Source organism: Lissotriton vulgaris, chromosome 4_1 (assembly GCF_964263255.1).
Source record: "Lissotriton vulgaris chromosome 4_1, aLisVul1.2, whole genome shotgun sequence".
In the NCBI taxonomy this organism is placed as follows: Eukaryota; Metazoa; Chordata; class Amphibia; order Caudata; family Salamandridae; genus Lissotriton; species Lissotriton vulgaris.
The window spans coordinates 1,138,169,192-1,138,193,364 of NC_141691.1; the positions used below are offsets into that span (position 1 = coordinate 1,138,169,192).

At 45.2% G+C, this 24,173-nt stretch overlaps 1 protein-coding gene across 1 annotated transcript in view; it reads left to right on the forward strand.

Moving 5' to 3' along the window:
- The window catches only part of PHLPP1 (PH domain and leucine rich repeat protein phosphatase 1), a 479,370-nt gene extending 458,239 nt beyond the window's left edge, over nt 1-21,131 (forward strand). The window contains exon 16 of the mRNA XM_086965387.1: nt 19,076-21,131. Coding sequence (XP_086821513.1) covers nt 19,076-20,233 — 1,158 coding nt within the window. The 3' untranslated portion in view covers nt 20,234-21,131. The remainder of the gene's footprint in view (nt 1-19,075) is intronic.
- Nucleotides 21,132-24,173: the final 3,042 nt, after the last annotated feature.

The following is a 24,173-nucleotide window of genomic DNA, read 5'->3' on the forward strand; positions in this document are numbered from 1 at the left end:
TGGGGGAGAGCCATCGGCACCTCTTTCTCCCATTGACTTGCCAAGTAGCCCGCTCACCTCCTGGGTGGAGGGTGGTGCCGGAATGTCTGAGGCCGGGCCAGGCCCAGGGTTGAGGTCGATCGGGGGCCAGGCGGCCTCGTGGTGGAGTGTCCAAGATGGCGCCCCAGGCTGGGCGCGTGGGCCGGCAGTGGATCGGACCCTCGAGGTCGGCAGGCTCGAGGGCAGGGGTCCCTGAGGGGACGGAGGACGTGCAATGGTGGTGTGTGGTACTTGCGGGACTGGGCTCAGGCCTGGTTGGGCCGGGGGAGAGCGGCCCTTCATGTGGCCTGTCCAACACACTCACACTCACAGCCACACACACAGCCACACACCCACACACACAGCCACACACACACGCAGAGCCACACACACACACGCAGAGCCACACGCAGAGCCACACACACACGCAGAGCCACACACACGCAGAGCCACACACACGCAGAGCCACACACACGCAGAGCCACACACACACGCAGAGCCACACACACACGCAGAGCCACACACACACGCAGAGCCACACACACACGCAGAGCCACACACACACGCAGAGCCACACACACACGCAGAGCCACACACACACACGCAGAGCCACACACACACACGCAGAGCCACACACACACACGCAGAGCCACACACACGCAGAGCCACACACACGCAGAGCCACACACACGCAGAGCCACACACACACGCAGAGCCACACACACACGCAGAGCCACACACACACACGCAGAGCCACACACACACGCAGAGCCACACACACACGCAGAGCCACACACACACACAGCCACACACACACAGCCACACACACACAGCCACACACACACAGCCACACACACACCCACTCACACAGCCACACACACACGCAGAGCCACACACACACGCAGAGCCACACACACACACGCAGAGCCACACACACACGCAGAGCCACACACACACGCAGAGCCACACACACGCAGAGCCACACACACGCAGAGCCACACGCAGAGCCACACACACGCAGAGTCACACACACACGCAGAGTCACACACACACGCAGAGTCACACACACACACACGCAGAGTCACACACACACACACGCAGAGCCACACACACACACGCAGAGCCACACACACACACACGCAGAGCCACACACACACACACGCAGAGCCACACACACACATGCAGAGCCACACACACACACACACGCAGAGCCACACACACACGCAGAGCCACACACACACACAGCCACACACACACAGCCACACACACACAGCCACACACACACAGCCACACACACAGCCACTCACACAGCCACACACACACGCAGAGCCACACACACACGCAGAGCCACACACACACGCAGAGCCACACACACACGCAGAGCCACACACACACACGCAGAGCCACACACACGCAGAGCCACACGCAGAGCCACACACACACGCAGAGTCACACACACACGCAGAGTCACACACACGCAGAGTCACACACACACGCAGAGTCACACACACACACACGCAGAGCCACACACACACACACGCAGAGCCACACACACACACACGCAGAGCCACACACACACACACGCAGAGCCACACACACATGCAGAGCCACACACACACACACGCAGAGCCACACACACACAGAGCCACACACACACACACGCAGAGCCACACACACACAGAGCCACACACACACACACGCAGAGCCACACACACACAGAGCCACACACACACAGAGCCACACACACACAGAGCCACACACACACAGAGCCACACACACACAGAGCCACACACACACAGAGCCACACACACACAGAGCCACACACACAGAGCCACGCACACACAGAGCCACGCACACACAGAGCCACGCACACACAGAGCCACGCACACACAGAGCCACGCACACACAGAGCCACGCACACACAGAGCCACGCACACACAGAGCCACGCACACACAGAGCCACGCACACACAGAGCCACGCACACACAGAGCCACGCACACACAGAGCCACGCACACACAGAGCCACGCACACACAGAGCCACGCACACACAGAGCCACACACACACACAGCCACACACACAGAGCCACACACACACACAGCCACACACACACACAGCCACACACACACACAGCCACACACACACACAGCCACACACACACACAGCCACACACACACACAGCCACGCACACACAGCCACGCACACACAGCCACGCACACACAGCCACGCACACACAGCCACGCACACACAGCCACGCACACACAGCCACGCACACACAGCCACGCACACACAGCCACGCACACACAGCCACGCACACACAGAGCCACGCACACACAGCCACGCACACACAGAGCCACGCACACACAGAGCCACGCACACACACAGAGCCACGCACACACACAGAGCCACGCACACAGTCACGCACACACACAGAGCCAAGCACACACACACAGAGCCAAGCACACACACACAGAGCCACGCACACACACAGAGCCATGCACACACACACAGAGCCACGCACACACACAGAGCCACGCACACACACAGAGCCACGCACACACACAGAGCCACGCACACACACAGAGCCACGCACACACACTCAGAGCCACGCACACACACTCAGAGCCAAGCACACACACACAGAGCCACGCACACACACACAGAGCCACGCACACACACACAGAGCCACGCACACACACAGAGCCACGCACACACACTCAGAGCCACGCACACACACAGAGCCACGCACACACACACAGAGCCACGCACACACAGAGCCACGCACACACAGAGCCACGCACACACACAGAGCCACGCACACACACAGAGCCACGCACACAGTCACGCACACACACAGAGCCAAGCACACACACACAGAGCCAAGCACACACACACAGAGCCACGCACACACACAGAGCCACGCACACACACAGAGCCACGCACACACACAGAGCCATGCACACACACACAGAGCCACGCACACACACAGAGCCACGCACACACACAGAGCCACGCACACACACAGAGCCACGCACACACACAGAGCCACGCACACACACTCAGAGCCACGCACACACACTCAGAGCCAAGCACACACACACAGAGCCACGCACACACACACAGAGCCACGCACACACACACAGAGCCACGCACACACACAGAGCCACGCACACACACTCAGAGCCACGCACACACACAGAGCCACACACAAAGCCACGCACACACAGCCACGCACACACACACAAAGCCACACGCACACACAAAGCCACACGCACACACAGAGCCACGCACACACACTCAGAGCCAAGCACACACACACAGAGCCACGCACGCACACACAGAGCCACGCACACACAGAGCCACGCACACACAGAGCCACGCACACACAGAGCCACGCACACACAGAGCCACGCACACACAGAGCCACGCACACACAGAGCCACGCACACACAGAGCCACGCACACACAGAGCCACGCACACACACATAGCCACGCACACACACAGAGCCACGCACACACACAGAGCCACGCACACACACAGAGCCACGCACACACACAGAGCCACGCACACACAGAGCCACGCACACACACAGAGCCACGCACACACACACAGAGCCACGCACACACACACAGAGCCACGCACACACACACAGAGCCACGCACACACACACGCACACACACACAGCCACGCACACACACACAGCCACGCACACACACACAGAGCCACGCACACACACACAGAGCCACGCACACACACACAGAGTCACGCACACACACACAGAGTCACGCACACACACACAGAGTCACGCACACACACACAGAGCCACGCACACACAGCCAGAGCCACGCACACACAGCCAGAGCCACGCACACACAGCCAGAGCCAGGCACACACAGACCTAGCCACGCACACACACAGACCTAGCCACGCACACACACAGACCTAGCCATGCACACACACAGACCTAGCCATGCACACACACAGATAGAGCCACGCACACACACAGACAGGATAACAAATAACTGAGCCAGTCTAGCTTTTCCCATTCAATTCAGTCAGTTGTAGGACTCCTTTAGCAGTGCATGCTACAAGTATCAGAATGCAAAGCCTGGTTATCTCTGACAAGGGTCTAGCAAACTTGGGAACTCAGTTGGGTCCCCGACTGACATAGAAAGCAGCGGGGGACCCTTCAAGCATCTACGACAAGTAGCCGTACATGAGATGCCCTTCTGTCCTGACGGAATCCCTTTCCCCTTCCTCCCAAAGCTGGGAATATAGGGGTGCAGGAGGACTGCAGCCAGGAATTAAAGGGCCTACCAGTGGATGACGTCAAAATAGATCTCATGACCCCAGAAGACGTCATCAAAGAAAGTAGCAACCTAGAACGCCGATTGTTAGAGCTGTAGGATCTGGGGAGTGAGGGGGTGATCTGGACTTTCTGTACACTGGGCGCCCTTTAAGAAAAGAAATCTTGCACGAGCAGCCCGTTGATAGACAACATCTCTGCCGAAGGGTCCGGCCCTAGCTTGCCTTTCATTCAATCATGCGAATTATGATGCAGCATCATTTTTAGGAAATAACAAACGTTTGCACAAAACTAGTAACTGCGCACACCCCTCAAACACAAGCGTGGAAAAGATGGATATTCTGAGTTAAGAAAAAGGACAAATATTTCCCAATTCAGTGCAAAAAAATAAATAAAAACTTTGTATTTAAACATAGATCCCAAAAATCTGGACAGTCGGATGGGGGCACGTGGCCCAATGCTGCCAGTTGCGAAAAACGTGGTGTAAACTGACAACTTTCAAGGTTAATGTTGAGGGGGGGGTCTGGGCGCTAACTTCTCAAATATAACTCATTATTTGCATGCGCTCTCATCATATGATGAGCTTACAAACTATAGATTCTAATCCGTCCTTCTCTACTTGGCCGGAATTGTGTGATCTTGGACAAAACTCTAACCGCCTTAATTCCGTATACGACTAAATTAGCGGTCTATAGAAACGACAAACTTCATGATATTTAAAGAGCCAGATACATCCATTTAATTTGCACGGACGCCCTCCCAGGCTGCTTCAGCACATGCACCGGCAGCCTGCACCCACCGCAGCGTCTGCCGGCACAACCCCCAGCCCCTACATGCATAACCCCAGCCCCTCCCTGCACAGCTCCCAGTCCCTGCCTGCACAGACCCCAGTCCCTGCCTGCACAGACCCCAGTCCCTGCCTGCACAGACCCCAGTCCCTGCCTGCACAGAGCACCACTCCCTGCCTGCACAGCTGTCTTCCTGGTTGACACGCTGTCAGTTTTCCGTGGCTTCTCCTGCGCCCTGAAGCAGGGCTCGGGGAGGGCTGCGGGGGTCGGGGAGGGCTGGGCGCCCCTTACCTTGGCCCGGGAGAAGCAGGACCAGATGAAGTCTTGGAGCGGCATGATGCGGCGAGGGCCGCGTCCTCGGACCCCGTTCAGTACGGGGGCGACCCTCGCTCAGCCGGACAGAACCCCCTGTCGGACAGTGCCTTGATCCCTCTCACAGCTGGAGTGAGGCGCCCATCACGGGTGGAAGGAGGGACCGGAGGGTGAGAGGAGGAGCAGGCGATTCAAACTGCGCACCATTACTCCGTTGGCTGGAAACGAGCCCCGCAAATTCCCCAAACATTACGAAAGAGACCTCTTTCCTGTCCCTGGAGAGGCGCTGCCTGCACCGGCTGCGGCGGAGAGCGAAAGCAAAAGAGGAGAGAGGCAGACACTGGGCCGGCCATAGAGAAACTATAGAAACAGGACCAGGAGAAATGGGCAGAGAGGAAAAGGAGAGAGGGAGAAAGATAACACAGCGCGAGGGAGAGAATGAGTGAAAAAGATGAGGACGAGATGGGTCAGAAGAAACCTTACCTCGAGTGGCAGCGAGGCTGTTTCGGGGAACAATGGTGGCCGCAAACTTCAGAAATGTTCGGAATCGGCGTGTTTTTGGCATTCTAAGTGACAGATGAGGTCACAGTGGAAAGAACTCAAAAAAACACGCCCCCAATCCGAAAGAGACGGGGCTTCATTGGAGTGACACCCCTCTCCTCCAATGGCTGGCCTCCGTTTAGGAAGCCAGCCAATGAAGGAGAGAGGAGCAGAGTGGCGGGGTCAAGCCCCCATACTCCAAAACATTAAATCTCCTCCCGGAGACTGCGCAAGCGCAGCCTTCGGTCCTAGACCTAAAAACATTCCCTTGCAGACCATTTTATGCCGTATTTTCACTTTTAACCGTGGCGTTTTCTTTAACGTTACATTACAATAATCCTTCTTTAATTGGTGTGCTCGAAATGCAGCAATTTGTGGCAGTTTTAGTTATTACCAAAAGTCTGTGGCCCTTCGCTGCGATGTATAAAAACACCCAAAATATTGTTAAAAAACATTTTGGGAACCCTTTCATACCTGAAGACAGAGACCCCTTATGATTTTGGGACAGTTGCTGATCAGTCAGTGGGCTTTTGACTCTGTGTGTAATCGAGGTTGTTTAACTGTCTTTCCTCACCATTATTAGTGTTTCTTCTGTTATCTTTTCAAATATTCGATGGACTTCATCGCTCTCACCCTGGGAACTACTACTTGTTTTTTCAAGTTAGCCACTAGACCATGCTGTGAGGAAAAATTAAATAAAAGATTGTTGGTAAGACTCGTGCAGCTCTTGCCAAATGGATCTAACTTTGTTCTGGCTCTTGGTCCCACCCTTTTCTGCAATAGCTAAAAGTGCACAGCAGCGGTGAGACAGGATACTGGAGGCCCTCATGCCCAGTAACCTTTTGTCGTTTCTTCTAAGTGTAATCGACTTCAGTGGCGTTACTTTAAAAACTCTGTTGGTGTACATTAGGGAAGTTTGCTGTTTGTCCACGCATCCCTGTTCTCAATGTTAACTGACACCACAGTACCACCTGTGGCAAAGTGCGTACAGTGAGAATAATGCTGCACAGACAGTGTTTTCTCTTCAACCACGGATTGAGCTGCATTAACCTTATGCCAGGGTTATAGCTTCTGACTAGATATATACATGCCTGACACTTAATGTCTGTTATTTTTCTCCCACTTCACATCATCTGCGGGAGACCTTAAATTATCTGTGGGGTGGCAGAAATGACAGTGATGAAATGTACTTGATTCCAAGCGTAGTTCCTTTGTTAACAAAAGGCATCCATTTTGGTAAGCCTAGTGTGCAGTTAAGCATCCCATGCGGTCATGACTGCCAATTAGTCATCAGTGAGGGCACATTTATATTTTTGCTCCTGAATATTTGAAAGATATTGCAACCACCAATGACTGAAGGGGCTGACATTTTTAAAGCAAAACATATTCTGGGGATCAAATTGCAAAACTTTAATGGTCTCCGATGCTCACCAGTCGAATGTTTACCAGTAGACTGTGAATTATTACTAAGCGTCAAATCCAAAGACCAAAACACCTCAGGAGATCTAGCATCCAGATAAATCTTGTTGGCACACATTAGCACACCTCCCTAATAGGCCTATCGATCGTACTGCCTCCTCTGTAGCAGCGCCCGAGCGCAACTCATTTAGAGTGGCCAAAAGCGAACAAGAACAGGCAATATCAGAACATATCTCTAGGTATTAACAAAGCAATTAATCGACAAATAATTGCCCCCTGGATGAGCAGCTGATATTCCGCATGGAGGTCCGTCCTCTGTTTCTCTTTAGTGAAGTAGAGCGTTAAATCACAATCAGACTCAATTATATTAAATCTGTAATACACCAGTGGTCCAGCAAACAGGTGCACATTCTTGTTGAACTTCCGGGACATTGCATGTAATTTGGCCCCTTTGTAGAGTTGGCCCTTGTTGTAGAGCTTCATTATAAGATACCAGCCTTATTATCTGCTGATGCAGAGCTATTCGATAAGATCTTTATGGTATTATCCTTTGGTGAAGAGCTATATGCGAAGATAAGTCTTATTACCTGCTGATGCAGCACAATGTTATAGGATTTTCGTGGTATTATCTATTGGTGTAGAGCTATATGATAAGATACCTGGCTTATTATCTGCTGATGCAGAGCTATATGATGAGATAGTCATGGTATTTTCCCTTTGTGTAGAGCTATATGATAAGATACCAGCCGTAATATCCTGTTTGGGTTCTGGAGTAATGTGCTACTCACCGAAAAGCTCTTCAACACTTCATCAGGGGCTAGCAAGCGCTATACAAATGCAAAACGTTTCCCTCTTCTATCCCTCCACTTTCCTTCTCAGTCCAAATAACTGACTAACATATCCACCACTCAAATTACTTTCATAATTCATTATACTAATTCACCAGTAATCCTTTATGGGTTCCGGAATAGCGTGCTATGCGACGAAAAAGAGCTTCGATGCCTCCTCAGGAGTAGTAAGTGCTACACAAATTCAATACAACAGTAATCAATAATTGCACGATGTTGAAGTCGTATGTTCGCTAAAAATCCAGGAATAAAAATTTGCATCTCTAAGAGCAAGTCCAGCTCACTGATTTTAAGCACCCGCGCTAAAATCCGAACGCGGTCACAAGAACTCTTGTCTAGCCATTGTCAGTTAACTAAACCCCATAGGCCTATGCCACTATCAACCAGACACCTTCACAACTTCAACAGCAATTAAACTAGAAGAAATAGCGAATAATTCACCACTGAAAAAAGATTATGTACCATTGTCAATCCTAACCTGATGAATTATACATCACCCATGACTAACTTGCCTGAGCAGAAAAGGGCCTGGAAATCACCAGGCAGCATCCTTTGACGAAATTGAAACGCTATTGGCAGCCAAATGTCTGGCTGACTCAAGCTTAGAGCGCACCACTCTTCTCCATCTACAAAAGGAAAACCGCAAGCAGTCTGGAAGTGACTTTTCCCCACCTTACATACAATGGTGGAAGGAATGTACTGTCAGTTAACGAAATTTGAAATACAAATATCTCTGCTGGAATCTCTCGCACAGTATACAGCCACAGTAGACGCAAGGCCTGAGAGCCTCTCAACATATATAAAGCAACTCGGTGTGAATGCAGGCAGTTTAGCTGAACAAATCCAATATACTTGCTGATGTGTACCCCTCAAGGATAAATTAGGGTCTTTGCACGTGATAAGGCCTTCATTAGTGGAGGAAGTCAAATCAGTGAAAAAGGCAGAACAAGCACAACCAGTAGCTTTCTCACCAGCCATCTACTTGCAATGAACAATAATTGCTGCTACATACGGGCAATACCGGTCAACAATAACCAAAGCACATAAGTAGGAAATAACCAATTACAATGTGGGGCAGAGATTCACCATACTTCAAATACTTTTAAACGTGTACATTTCCCTCTTCTGATACCAATTTCTTCTATCAGGTGTACCCTGTGACTGTACGAAGCCTCTGCCAATCAAAAAGAGGACAGCCAATAATTAATTTCTGTAATTAATTCGGTCGAGGAAAGTCTATTTTCTTTCTAAACTCCAATAATATAAAGATGAAAAAGTAAAAACTCAGGAAACTTGTAAAGAAATTGTCTGAAGAGGAGAAATATAGCAACAAAATGCCCCACAAACAAGTTTTACCTCCACAATAACAATCTCAGGGAACCGCCACGAGCCCAGAGCACAGTACTAACAAAGAGTAGGAAGAAACTATACAAACAGAATCAGATTGGGATCAAAAATCGGCAGGGGCACCCTAAAAAAAGTGTCCCCCATTCACCTCTCACAAAACATTTGTTGGTCAGTGTCACACAGTTAATTGTTGGAGATAGCTAGTGTAAATGAATAACCTGCCAATAACCAGTTAGATCAGGTGATGAACACTCATCTTACTGAGCTATCTCTTGGGCCTACTGACAGATAGTTTGATAGCTGATGAGTGTGCAGCATAATTGATCCCAAAATAGTACTGGTTTTAAACCAGCCATTACAATGGTGTTACTGCTTGAATTGGGATTAAAAAGACGAATGAGGTCTCTAATATGGATGTGACCCAATAAATGTAGCTAGGAATCTTTTATAAGAGAGGCATAATGTAACTATATGGACGTGGCCTAAAACGTAAGCTCAGATCCTGTGCTTTCAAGGCTGGCCAGTATTTGAATTCCTCTGCTATTATTGAATTCAAATACATCACAGAAAGAACGTATCAAACAAGTCAGACTATTTGATTTTAACAGTGATTATTGGCACTGATTTTTATTTAATATTTTATAAATGAGTATTCTTCCCTTCACATCTCTTTCCACTGCAGTCGCCCTCTGTTAGTTGCTTGCACTCTTTTCTCATCACATCTTCTGAAGTCTAACTGCATGACTCGCACTTCATCTTCTGCCCTTTTGTTTTCACTTTCTCCTTCTGCATACTTTCTTTTGTCACCTCCACTTCCCAGTCCCCTCTCTTACATGCACATAGACAGAAACACTGTATTTTTTTACCTTCGGTTCTAATGTTTTGACTTCAGTATTTGTGTACCAATTTTACACACTTTCACCTTATATGGTAATTCCGTTTAACAAATATACAGCTATTGCTCTGTGCTCTCAGCAGAGAGGCCAAGAATTAGATAAGTGAAACACCTTTGCAACTCACTGCCAGGCACGGGGAAAAACGCGTATTTCCTTCAGACTTCTCTCTAGATTTGTGATTTGTGCCTCGTCTTGTGCACGCGCCAGCAACCTAAACGCACCCAGACGGATGTATGACGTTAGCGCGCATACTATTACTACGCATACCTTTACAACGCGGTATTTACAACGAATACCGTTACAACGCATAGCGCTTTGAGGTGCTGGATAGTGGTAAGTATAATGTTATATTCCAACTCCAGTCCCAGTGGACACTAGTGAAGGTGTTGGATATAAAATTATACTTATTCCCCGTCTTAGAGCGCCCCCAGTGCAATGCGTTGTAATGGTATGCGTGGTAATGCCGGCGTTGTAATGGTAGTGCGTTGTAAAAAATGCGTGCTAAACGTTGTATACCCACCCAGACATGAGGTCTCTGTTGATAGAATGTGCTATGGAGAGTCATAAGTAGGGCCCCCAGAATTATGTGGCAAGAGAAAGTAAATCATGTGGCACATTGTGAAGCAGTAATGCTTCAATAGTTTGCGTTTTTACACATGTAAACACTCTAGGATCCAAGCTCCAACCCTAAATACAGCTATTAGCAACTGAAAGATAGCCTGTCTCTGTGCAAAAAAAAGATCTGCCACTGAACTGGAACATGTTATAACGTTTTTAGCAACTTTTGATCTGTTTATTTTGGTTAAAATCTGCAATTTATGCTGGAGATGATAAAGTATGTGAGAAGTGCGACAAATTAATAACTATACGGTAAATGCCGCAGCCACAGAATCACAATACTGCCGGGGCCCTGGTTGCTTGAAAAACGAAACTACAGAATTGCACCTGGAAAAACGAAATAGGTTATTGTACAAATAAAACTTGTGAATTGTGATATGGCTACCTAAGTGATCTTGACTACTAAGGGTTCTCACATGTCGAGCAAGAGATCAGTGCTTTGCAATGTAAAGTGAAGGATTAATAAATAGGGCCTTGTAGAGACCTGTTTCACTGACTGTTTTTATTGCTACTGATTAGCACTGCCACTACCCTCCTCCCATTCAAAGAGAACCTTAAATATTGAATTGGTGTTCGTACCTTTAAACGTAGAGTGCGGATAAAAAAAAAGGTAAAATAACATCCAATCTCTCTTCCGTGTGGTCATGTATGGTCTGCCCAGGAAAAAGAAGGAAATCAGGACTAAGTCTGAACAGCGCCTGGTTTGGCCATTAATGAACCGACCCTGCAAGGAGGAGGGGGTGACAAAGACCAACCTGGTCTCTGCTTTAGGAGTCTGGCGGGATCACTTAACCACCCCCACCTCTGCCCAACTGGTTGGTAGGGGAAGGACTCAGACCACAAGCAATTCATTTTTGCCCAGGAGGATGCATGGACCACCCAGCTCAATCGACAACCAGGCCCGGTGCATTCCCATTAGGTCAACTGTATAGGCCAGTCCTATATTCTATCAGGCCTGGGGTAGCCAAACAGACCTTTGGTGAAGGAGCAAAGTGCAAAAAACTGCACAAACTTTGATCATCACAACGCACAATAAAACAGCCCACATTCACTCTCATGCACCGGGCCATTGCTCAGTGCCCGACTGCCTGCCTTCCCAGTCCGAGGCTGAACACAAAAGCAAAACATAAAAGGTGACCAAAATTCTATTCATTCAAACACCAAAGACAACAGTTACAATCAGCATTGCAGGTTCGAATCTCTGCTTTATTCCCAATGGGAAATAGCATCAAAGGCTTACTTAATATGATATGCAGGTAGAACTTAAGTGAAGGATTTTAAAACATTCCCTCCTGTTCCACCCTTTCAGCAATGTAGAAATAAGACCTCAGCCATTTGTGATGCATTCAAACTACTCCCTGCACCGCCTAAAACAAAGTACACTTTAATCCCCCTCTTCCAACCAAAATACAATTCGAGAAGTCAGGCTCACATTTTAAACAGAAATAACATAGCAACATTGCTGGCAGCGCATGAAGAGCTAAGGCATTTTTATTCCACGTACATCGCAACCTTCCAGTTTCCACTGTCTGTCATAGCTGAAAAATAAGGCCATACTAGTTATATGGGCATCAGAGGAAACTGCCAAATACATACTGTCAAAAAGAGAAATCTTTTGTAATTGGGTATTCACAGTCGTAAAGGGAATACCTGAACGCTATCCATCAGTCCTACAAGAAGTGACAAAAATTGCAACAAATCTATTTTATCTTCAATAGCGACACATGCTATTGGCCCATTGCAAACCAACAGACTGAATTACCCTTTAAATATAGTACCTAGAAACTTCAGATTAGAAAGACATCGTAGGGTGTTCCAAATGACATAGACGGTATCAAAAGATGGCAGCTGGAAGTGGCACTCACATATTAAACTAAGCAGGCAACCAATGACATGCATTGAAATTAGACTTCTTGGCACAGCGTGGAGTTTCATCAAATGTAACTTGTGTCATGGAATGTAGGTGAAATCAATAAAATAAGGCAGGACTCGCAGGTTAACGCCTTTGCTTTCGCCCATATTTGATCTGCATGCAGATGTACCCCCTCCCCCCCGTCCCTAATGTCCCTACAGAAAAAGACCAGGTACTGCAGGGCGCAAACTGCACCTGTATGGTTACCAAATCCAGAGACCAGTACAAACTATACAAACTGTCCGAAGTTCTACCTGGTCTATCTGGCATATTACAGTAGGCTAGTAACACTTGTACTCAACACACATTCCTCTCCTTAACCCAAGCCTCCCTCCAAAGCTAGACAAAGGAGAAATTTGCAGGTTGAGGGATGCCGGACTGCTCTGGATGGGACAGCTATATGTAAACCTAACCTCTGACCATTCTCGTGCTAAAAGAGACACCACGCCTCTTGATGTCTTTGAGTATATCTGCGCTTAAAGCATGCAGCATCATCAGCCTAAGCCCATCTCTTGCTTCCCTAACTAATTAAAAAAAAAAACACACAGAAAGGGGCTGGAGCTCCACTTTGTACAGGTTATAGGCAGGGGTATGCACAAGCACAGATCGTAGAGACTTTGAGAAATGGAAGATACCTATCGGCCTACGCGCATGGACACGTTGCTGCTCCCAACTTAGACTTATATCTTGCAGTTATAGGCAAAAATTGATCCATTTAAAGTTGGTCAAGAGATCAGAAATATTAACAAAGTGCCCTCGGTGTCCATGTGGCTCTGCTCGCTTCTATAATCTTGTGTGGGAGTACTCGTCAGTCGGACACTACTGGGAAGATATTTTCCATGTCATAAGAGATAGTGAAATCTACAATTGACTGTGCTGACGGCACTATTGGTTGCACTAAAGATAATCTGAAGCAGGTTTGGTGCCTGCTGTGGTGTGTCTTCTCCTGGCACAAAAAGCTCTCCTGTTAGTGGATGAGGCCACCCAAAGATGCAGACTGGTTGAAAGATGCTGACCTTTCCAGGAAACAGGGCTGAGAACTATGCATAGCTACAGCACCCTCAGGCCTTCAACTGGTTCAACTGGTCATTATTTATACATGTGCTTAGACTGCTGTTGCGAGCTCAAATGTGATTTTGTTTATTGCGGCTTCTTTGATGGTATGATCCTGACGCTGCTTATCTTGTAACGTATGCCTCTGTGTTCGTTGTACTGTTCAATACAGAAAGTCAATACTATAAAGTAAAAAAAATAAAATTCACACCTCAGCACTGAGACCCAACAGAATGGGCCACGCCAGATGGGGTCTTGCGATCTATATAACTATAACAGCTGTTAAATGTTTTTAAACCAATAATATAGATTGGTTATTCATCTGTGTTAGGCATTTTAATTGAGAATTGGGCATCAGACCAGCGAACAATTCAGTTATCATTAATCCATCTGTTCATAAAACCATCATCCAAACGAAAGAAAGAAAACATCAATGCGTTTGTCCCTATCCTGACAGAACTTAAACTAAAACACAAGGATTGTTATTGCACAATTGAAGAGACTTCAGTTCTAACCTAGATAAATCCATGGCAAGGGGGGCTCAGTATCACATGGAAAATGTTATCTGAGAGATACTGCAGCAAACCACATGTTAACAGAGAAAAGACACCAATGAAGAACGATTGTTGTTCATCCTACAGAGCCTCTACCTGCGTACTTCAAACAGATGCTTTGTAGTGACCAACCTATATCACATACTCATTATACAACCAATAGCTCTGTAATCCTGGACTACCCCCTTGTTGCCTGCTCAATTGTCTCCCAAATCACAAGTTTTCCCATACAAAAAAACTGCTATAAAAGCCATCATTTTCTATACATACTCACCATTACTAGTGCAAATACTTATCTAGATAAGCAATAGCTATACGTGAAAGTAATAACAATGTATACAGAAAACAATCTGGTGGAATTTTAAAGCTGAGGCACAATATAAAAAGTGGAAAACACAAAACTTACCGCCCTAGTTAACGCCGATAGCAATTAAAATGGGCATTTGGGAAAATATATAGTCTTCATTATTAACATCTGAGAGCAATAGGGAAGCAACAGCAAAGATGCATGCTGGCCCCCTGGAAGGCTAATAGATGATACAATCAATCCTTGAGGTGCACTCCATACCCTTTAAACAGGGAACAAATTAAATTAACAAATGACCTAGGAAATGAGGACTTAGCACAGATGGTTAAGGAATTGCGTAGAGGTTACAAAAGCAGTTTGGGAAACTAAAATTATGCAAGAAGAAAGGGACTGCTTGGAACTATACACTGTCACCATAAGTAACAATCAACGAAAATGTTTGCAGACGATCAATAGGAAAGTTAACCAACAGGCACTCGCACAAGGCAATAATGTTCTGCCTGATGCTTGGACAAAATGCATTTCCTGGTATTACTTGAACCCTCTAGAAGAGCAACTTGGCTTCAAAGCAGACTACTTTCCACACACAGCGATCAGCAGGCCCGAATTAATAGGACACCATATCAGGAAAGGTAGAGCAACAGCTCGCCAGGGCCAAACAGCATACCGCTGCACTGTTAAAGCCTGATCAAGAGTACTAGATCCCAACTTTACTATGCTTATTTTCTCATTGCTTGACTACTATGAATATTCCAGACTCCTCCTGGCGCAGGTCAGTTCTTCGTCTGATTTACAAAAGAGGGGCCATCTTCAGATCCTAAATCTTACAGACTAATAGCTCTCTTAGACACAGAGGCTACGTATTGCTACTGAGGGTCTTGGATACTTGAGAAACCAATCTTAATTAATTGTCGTTCAATCAGTATTCCATAAGCAAGCACCACCAATGTCGTGGTCAGACTTGCCATCTTAATGGACAAAACAAAAGCAAAAGAATCCTTTGTGCTCCTGTTTCATAAAAATGCTCTACCTATCAACCTGGGTAAGAGTGAAAACAGCAGCTGATCAACCCGTGTATGTAAACACCCATACCAATTCAAGTTTGAAGCAAGGCTGTGTATTAAATCCGCTTTTGTTAAAATTGTTCACAGCAGACTTGAGCCGTCTGCTAGATGCAGCTGAGACTCACCTGCCCAGATTGGGAACTTGCACTGTCATTCTTTGCTTTATGCAGATATTATGTCACTGAACCAAACGGGGATGAGCTTACAGAAGCTTTTGAACTTTTTAGCCTTTATTGCCAGAATCACCAAATAAATAAAAACTACAATAAAATCAAAGTAGTCCTCTTCAACAGGTGGATTTGAACAGGGTTCATAGCAAATGGACGGAATCTCAATAGCAAACGTCACACACTATAAATACTTAGAATTATTGCTAAAGGCCGGAAATTACATCAACAGATATTAAAACTGGATGTTGCATCATTATGCTGGTCTTCCAACTCTTTGTTAAAAGCTACAAAAAACTAGCTTTTTCCAATCCAAGTAGTTGTGAAAGCTAGACTGACTTCCACCATGAAATACGGTGGCAAAAACCTTCAGTAAATGTTCAGCCAAACATGCAACCTTCTACAGTGCAACATTTACAGACCATTATTTAAACTCCTTAGAAACTACTCGCAAGCACCAGTAAGGTTTGAATTTCGCCTTACGAACCAATCGCTAGGTATGTAAGCATCCCTGCCCAAGTACTGTTACTCATTAAAAGGAGTGAAAGGTCAAACACTGAAGTCTTATATTGGGACAGAAATCACTGGAGACCAAGATACTTATATTAACTCTTGGAACAGTTGCAATGGAATTAATACACGGAAAACCCCTGTGGTGGCAAAAAACTCTTAACACATGATGGACTTAAAAGAACCATGAAAAAAATTGAAGTATCTTACACTGCAAAATGACAGATGTATATAGCAGCACTAGACTCATCATTGATAGCTACAAATAACGGCGGCCGCAAAAATACTTAGGAGACACCTATCAAGCTTACTACAGCTAAAGCTAATGCATCTGCGTTTTGGGCTTAATCCAACTTTGTGGTTTATACCTTTCCTGGGTTCCTTAACAGAGTACAAAAGAAGGTAGGCTTTCCAGTTATGATCTGGAGACCCTGATGCGCATAGTCCTTACCCGCCCAGGGCTTGTAGGAGAACAAAGATACTGGCCTTGAACTCTATTCAATCTGCATAACATTTGCATTTGCTGGCGCAAAGTTATTTTCTTTCTTGGTGATGGGCACCCTCAGCTCAGCTCGTGACCAGGTTCATTAAATACTTGTCTGGTGCGGAACAGCTTTTAACCATTCCAAATTAGCACTCACCTCTCCTTTTGACTGGCAAACATGCTGTGCAACTTCAAATCACCAAACACTTCACACTCTGATCTCAATGTTCTAAATGTAAATAGGCTCAAGGGGTTCCTTTTACCTAGGACTTTATTACAGACTGTGCAAGATTCACAAAAAAAAAACGCCCACAGCAAGAAGCTCCTTATTTATCATCATTGGACCAGGACTAGACCAAACATCAGGCCCTGCTTTACAAACACCGTTAATATGCTGCTGTTTGGACATATGACTACTTGGATGATGCCTTTTTAATATTTTTGAACAATGGGTGTTTTTTAAGTTTGGACTCAATGCAAATTTTAAGTGTAGTCTAGCAATAGGACTTACCTAGCACACTTAGTTCGATTAGAACATTGGAATGTTGAGACCTCCATTGAAAACGGGAGTGCTCCAGGCTTCCAATGGCCGGTAGAAGCCTGGAGCATCCACATTCCAATGTTTAACCAAGGCCTCACGGAGCCCGAGGGGATTTCAACCCTCTTGGGTTCCAAGAGGCCTTTGTTTTACAAATGAGAACATTCCGCCCTCTAGGGACAGAATGTTCTAATAGCCTTAGAGCCCTCTTTTGCGGGTTCTACTGACCATTGACGACCCGCTCCTTTGTTAAAGGCTATCGCTGAACGCTGGAGCAGGCCTTTAATGGCCGGTAGAGCCCGTTATAGTGGGCTCTAAGGCTATAATAAATACATCTGACTTAAACTTAGATTGAACACTAGGTCCAGCTCCTGGTATTGTTCAGTATGCTGTTACCTGGCCTTTATTGTATTGCCAATCCATGAAAAATCCCACTGACATGTGAGATCGTAGAGAGAGAGAAAGAGTTCTGTTACAGGGCTGTCGGATACGGTCTCCCTACCTGCACTGAAACTTACAAAGGGCTTTAGTACAGGGTTTTAGGATCCCTTTTGTAAGTTTCTTTATTGTACTGACCGCACTGAACAATGCTATTAGTCTGGATCAAATGTGAATTCTAAGTGAAGCCCACATTTCTTTACTAGTATGCTCTCTCTACACAAATAATTTGTCAACTCTGGTATTGTAAGGCCAAATTAAGCCTTTTTCTTTTTTATCTCAAGTGTAAACATCTTTTACTGTACTAATTTTTTTATTTACTGAAATAAATAAAATAATTAAATGCAAGCAATTTTTTTGCAACTCATTATGTTTAGGTGTTGGCGACTGTCATTTACTCCTAATTTCACACCTCAAAATATGAACAAAATGTTTTTCTTTGCAACCTCATCACAGCACCCTTTGAATATCAGAGCTGAAATAGGTACTTAATGTTTTTTAATTTGTCTAATTGACTCAGAATTTGGCATACTATCATGTTTGCTGCTTCTCAGATATTTTGTTCACGCCTCTCCAAAATATGTTTCAAAGTTTCCTCGGCTAATAATTCCATGAATACACACACTTAGTTCCCTCACTGTAAACACTGACTCGCTGGCAGAAGCACAACATATTTAAATACTTATGTGGATTTCTAGCTCCGTACAGACTCTATGTGAAATTAAGTTTCTGCCTCAGACATAAATCTCTTTATCTACAAATTGTGACCATACTTTAAAGCCTATTTTGCTCCTAGATAGTACCCTGTTTTTCTCCTGTACTTTTCATGCCTATTTCCCTGAGAAAAATAAATGTTAAAAGAGTTGTGGTGGAAATGTACTTTCTGTTTCAGTGTAGATGTAAAAGATGTAAAGTTATAATCTAATAGTTCTGAAAGCTTTTTTTTTTCTTGTAGGATGGTAAAGTGAATGGAGTAACGGATTGCACAAGGATTCTCGGATACACGTTTCTTCACCCAAGTGTTGTGCCTCGACCTCACATCCAGTCAGTTACTTTGACGCCACAGGACGAGTTCTTCATTCTCGGTAGCAAGGGCCTGTGGGATAGCATGAGCAGTGAGGAAGCTGTAGAAACAGTCAGGAACGTGCCTGATGCATTGGCTGCAGCAAAAAAACTATGTACGCTGGCACAGAGCTACGGTTGCAATGATAGCATCAGTGCTGTGGTGGTCCAACTGAATGTAACGGAGGACTGTTTCTGCTGCTGCGAGCTAAATGGATTGCCGCCTCCCAGCCCTGGGGTCTTTCCATCCATTAACGTAGTCATTAAGGACCGGCCCCCAGACACTCTAGGCATGCCCTCTTCCAGCAGCGGCATAGCTTCAGAGATCAGCAGTGAGATTTCAACCTCAGAGATGAGTAGTGAAGTAGGTTCCACGGCCTCCGATGAGCCCCCTCAGGTAGCCATGAATGATCACAGCCCGGCATATCCCAGTGAGCAGCGCTGCATGCTTCACCCAGTCTGCCTATCCAACTCTTTCCAGAGGCAGCTGTCCAGCGCAACTTTTTCCAGTGCCTTTTCAGACAATGGTTTGGATAGTGAGGACGAGGAACCCATAGAAGGTGTGTTTACCAATGGCAGCCAGGTTGAGGTGGAAGTAGATATCCACTGCTCCCGGACAAAAGACAAACACCTTCCTCAATCGCCTGCAGAAATTATTGATGAAGGCATTGATGTTCGTGCCAATGAAGACGAAATAGGTTTCTTAACGAGGTCTGATTACTCTACGACTGGCACCATTGGACGCCGACGTGGCAATGGCTCAGTGGCACCACCAGAGAAGAGTCATAACCTAATTGAAATAGCTGCAGATGCACCTCTTCGTAAGACTGGGGGGTATTTTGCAGCACCAGCGCAACCGGATCCAGATGACCAATTCATTATTCCACCAGAGCTGGAAGATGAGGTTAAAGAGATTATGAAACAGCACCAAGAACAGCAGCAGCAACAGCCTCAGCAACAGGCCCAGCAACAACCACAGCAACAACCACAGCAGTTACACAGACAATATCAGGTGGACCATCTACCAGACTATTACGATACTCCACTATGACCCAGCCAGCTTACTTTTGAAAGGGAAATAAGGACCCAATATACTAAAAACAGGCTGTTGAAAGGAAAAATGTTCCCTCAGCTTGCTTGGGATCTCCTCCGGAACACCTCCACGGGTAGCTGCAGGTTCTCCTTTTACGTTGATTTTAATATTTTGAGAGTATCTTTCTAGCAATGCTCTAATCAGTGCGATTTTAATAAATTAGTTTCAATGTTTCCCTTAACATATCATGTGAAAAAAAGCTAAGAAAAATGTTTAATATATTACAGAGGAACAGATCTGATTGCAATGTTATTTTGTTTTAAGTGACTATTTGAGAACAAGGCAGTGCAGCGGTGCTCGATTTTTAAGTCCTGTTGTAATACAATATTTGTTTGGGTGATGCGGGGGCGAAAGTTTTATTTTTTTGGATATTGAAAGTAATAGATGTGTAGAATAAAGACTAACTCCTAGGAGTTGCTTACTCTTTCAAGTGGCTTAAAGTCACTGATATTCACTAATTTTCTCTGAGAGAACATTTGATTGGGACGTTACTACTGTGTAAATAGTTCAGTGTTGTATAGTGTTGCTTAAAATATTTTGTAGTCTCAGCAGGACAGAACCAGATTTTTTTCTAAAGAAATGTCAGCCTTTCAGACCCTAGTCTTGTTATACTAAGAGGGTGGAGTGGGTGAACTGTATACCTGTCACAAAGGTGTCTCACGAACAAAAAGGAATCTTATCAGCCAGGCAGACTGTGGTTTTCTTCAAGAATATGTGTTCTTTAGTGCTGCCACAAGCCAGCATGATTGTATAGAACTCCGTTAGACTATTTACATACCGAAAGCTATATTGAAGCCGAATGCACAAAATGAACATCGTCAATTTTGTTAAAATAAATCTATAAATTTACAAATAATGAACTTGCCTCATCAGTTATATTGACGGTCTTCAGTGTATGGTTCTGTGGCATTGCTCTCATCTGATCTTTATTTATTTCCTCGAGGATAAGGAACATTAGGCATGTTGAACATCATCACCACTAAGGCTGGTCGAGACAATCACTATAAGAACCAGTATTTGTTTTTAACGTTTTTTTAGCAATACAAGAATTTTTTGTGTACTTCAAGGTAAGTTATGGTCCATGCAGTGGCGTAACAAAGTCTAAGGCCCCTCCCTTGCAAGGTATGGTGAAGCGAGTCTCCATACCATCACGCAGACACTGATCATACGCAAGTGTCTTACGTCCTGCTACACATAACACAACTTCATCATGAGCCTGAAGATACAACTGTGTTAAAAGAGAATACTGTTAACCAGAAATGGTCAACATACACAGTAGCCAGTGGCAGCAGAGCGCATTGAAAATCAGTTTGTATTCTTCATTTACAAAACGTGAATTTATGTGCTGATGGTGTGCCCCTGTGATCTCAAAAACATGAATCAAAAGCGCTCTTAAGAAAAAGGTATTTAGCAGGTTACTCCCAAAGGTGTGTGGAAATACAAATTAAATTACTTTGCCAAAAAAGTAAAATGGTTATCACTCCTATGTTCACCCCATGATTACCAGTTGCGTTTCCAATTTTCTCAGTCTGTATTTTGCTTTTTTTTTAAATAATACAATTGGTGAGTTGTCACCTGCATACCAATACTAAATCAACTTTGTTTGTTTTGCACAAGAAATGGCTGTGTACCTAAATAGCCCAGGATACCTAGGTTCACATGCTAGCTCTGCCTTCTACAAACTGTGATCCCAGAAAATCAATGTATCTCTCAGTGCTTTGGTTTCTGTGCCTGCCAGCATTTGGATTGCAAAGAGGCAATTCATTGCACCTTTGAGCCAGGTGGACACACATTTCCCCAATAATTCAATGTGTGCGCAATCCAGAATCTTTGTAGGGGGCTAGAGGTGTTGTGTCTACCACCAACAAAATTGGAGAGAAATTGGGAAAATCTTGCTTTTTCCAAATAAATTTATAATCCTTCGGTTTTACAGATTGGTCCGAAGGAAACTCCTAGTTCTTTATGAACTGCCATAGTATTCATTCAGCAAATCGTGCATTTTCTCATAAAATACATGTGCCACAAAGTAAAACACCATTCATATTGCAGATATAATTGTAAAATAGTAGAAAACATGGTGGTGTTATTTTTTGGCAGTCAAAATTGCATGTTAAGTGTGCTGCCTTAGAGTGCCAGATTCCTTCCAATATGTAGGGCGCTTGAACATTTCAGGGTGCTCTAATGTTCTAGATTGCGTCTGCTAATATTTATCTCAAATGGACCTGACAACCCACATGGGTCAATGGGGAACTAGCCAATTAAGAACGAATGCTTAGTGTGTCAGTGGGTTTGCTGAGTTATTGTTATTATGACTGCTCAAAGTGCCAATAACTGGCATAGTTTACCCTTATTTTGCAGATCTTGCACATCACCCAATACCACGAATACTGCCATTTAATCTCCACCCATTATGCAAAATTGCTACAACATGCACTTGATGTGGTTTCGTTTCCAAATATTCGACACACAGCAAACTCATCAAGCAATCTATCATAAAGCATTGGCAACTTTTGCAATTGGAAACAGATTTTAATCAAATTTTTCAAAACCTACCCATATTTGCATATCAACGTTCACGCAATTTGCAACAAATACTGAAACCACGAACTATTGAACCGACAATATATAAAGGGACGATGCAATGTTATAACTGTGCAAATTGTAATTGTATTATTCCAGGCACCGTAGTGATGCATCTGACTCAAGGCACCCCCATTCATCTCAAAGTGAATGCAACATGTGACACAACGAATTTTGTATATTTTTTTAAATGTCCCTCCCGTTTACCCTACGTTGGGAAAACCGAGCGCAAAATAAAACCAGACTTACAGAACACCGCAGCAACATCAGAACAAAAAACGTAGTCCTGTATTGCGGCACATTTTGTGAACAGCAGTCACAATCTAAGTCAAATCCGCTTTGAGATCTTTGAGGTGGTGAGGGGATCATATGGGACAGATCCCCAAAAATTCTTGTTTCAACGAGAACTTTACTGGATGCACAAATTGAGCTCAATCCATCCGACTGGCCTCAATGAGAGACTGGAATACAGCAGTTTTCTTTGATTGATCATTTTATCTATTGACACATTATCGCCCCGTTTTTTGCCCTCACTCTGACTCTAGTGTACCTTTCATACTTCATGCACCCTGTGTAATTCTTTTCTGTATTTTTACCATGTTCCACCTTTTCCATGCTTTATTTTCACATCTTTACTTTTTTCTCTCTGGTTCCTGCTCCCTTTTTACGTTTCAGCCTCTCTCTTTGTTCTCCCCTTACCACACATCCACCTCTCCTACCATTTTTTTGTCTTTTGTTTATTGATCCACACGAATTCTGATTTATCTTGCTTTCACATATTGTATGCTATTCGCTTGGGCATGACCCATGGTTTCAGGCTGCTTCCTTATACTTTTATGCTTAATTCCCGGTACGACCCCCGTTATTGTTCAGGTGACTTTTACGTTTCTTGTACCATAGATTTTTGCACGGGCTTTATTTGTGAGACTCTCCATTTTCGTACATGACACTATTTATCCATTTTAATAGTTCGTGTCTGATCACTTACTATAACAGCACATTTTTTCCACTCTTTTTCCTTCACACCGCACTTTATTTACATTTTGTAGTCTTCTTTCTACACCCATTATCGTAGCACTTTACACGCATGCTCGCGCATCGGCAACATTTCTCACCGGAGAGTTTGAACGCCAAACGCTGCCGGCACTAAATCCAGGTATGCATGTTAATTTAGTTCCTTTGTGATTTAAGCCATACTGGCATCCATCTCGGCACCAGTTTCCCGCACTAATTTTTATGCACCATGTTTGTTTGTTTAGCTCACCAGCACTGCCGCACAACGGTTAGCACTTCTTTCATACCCCTTCTTCTCGCCAGC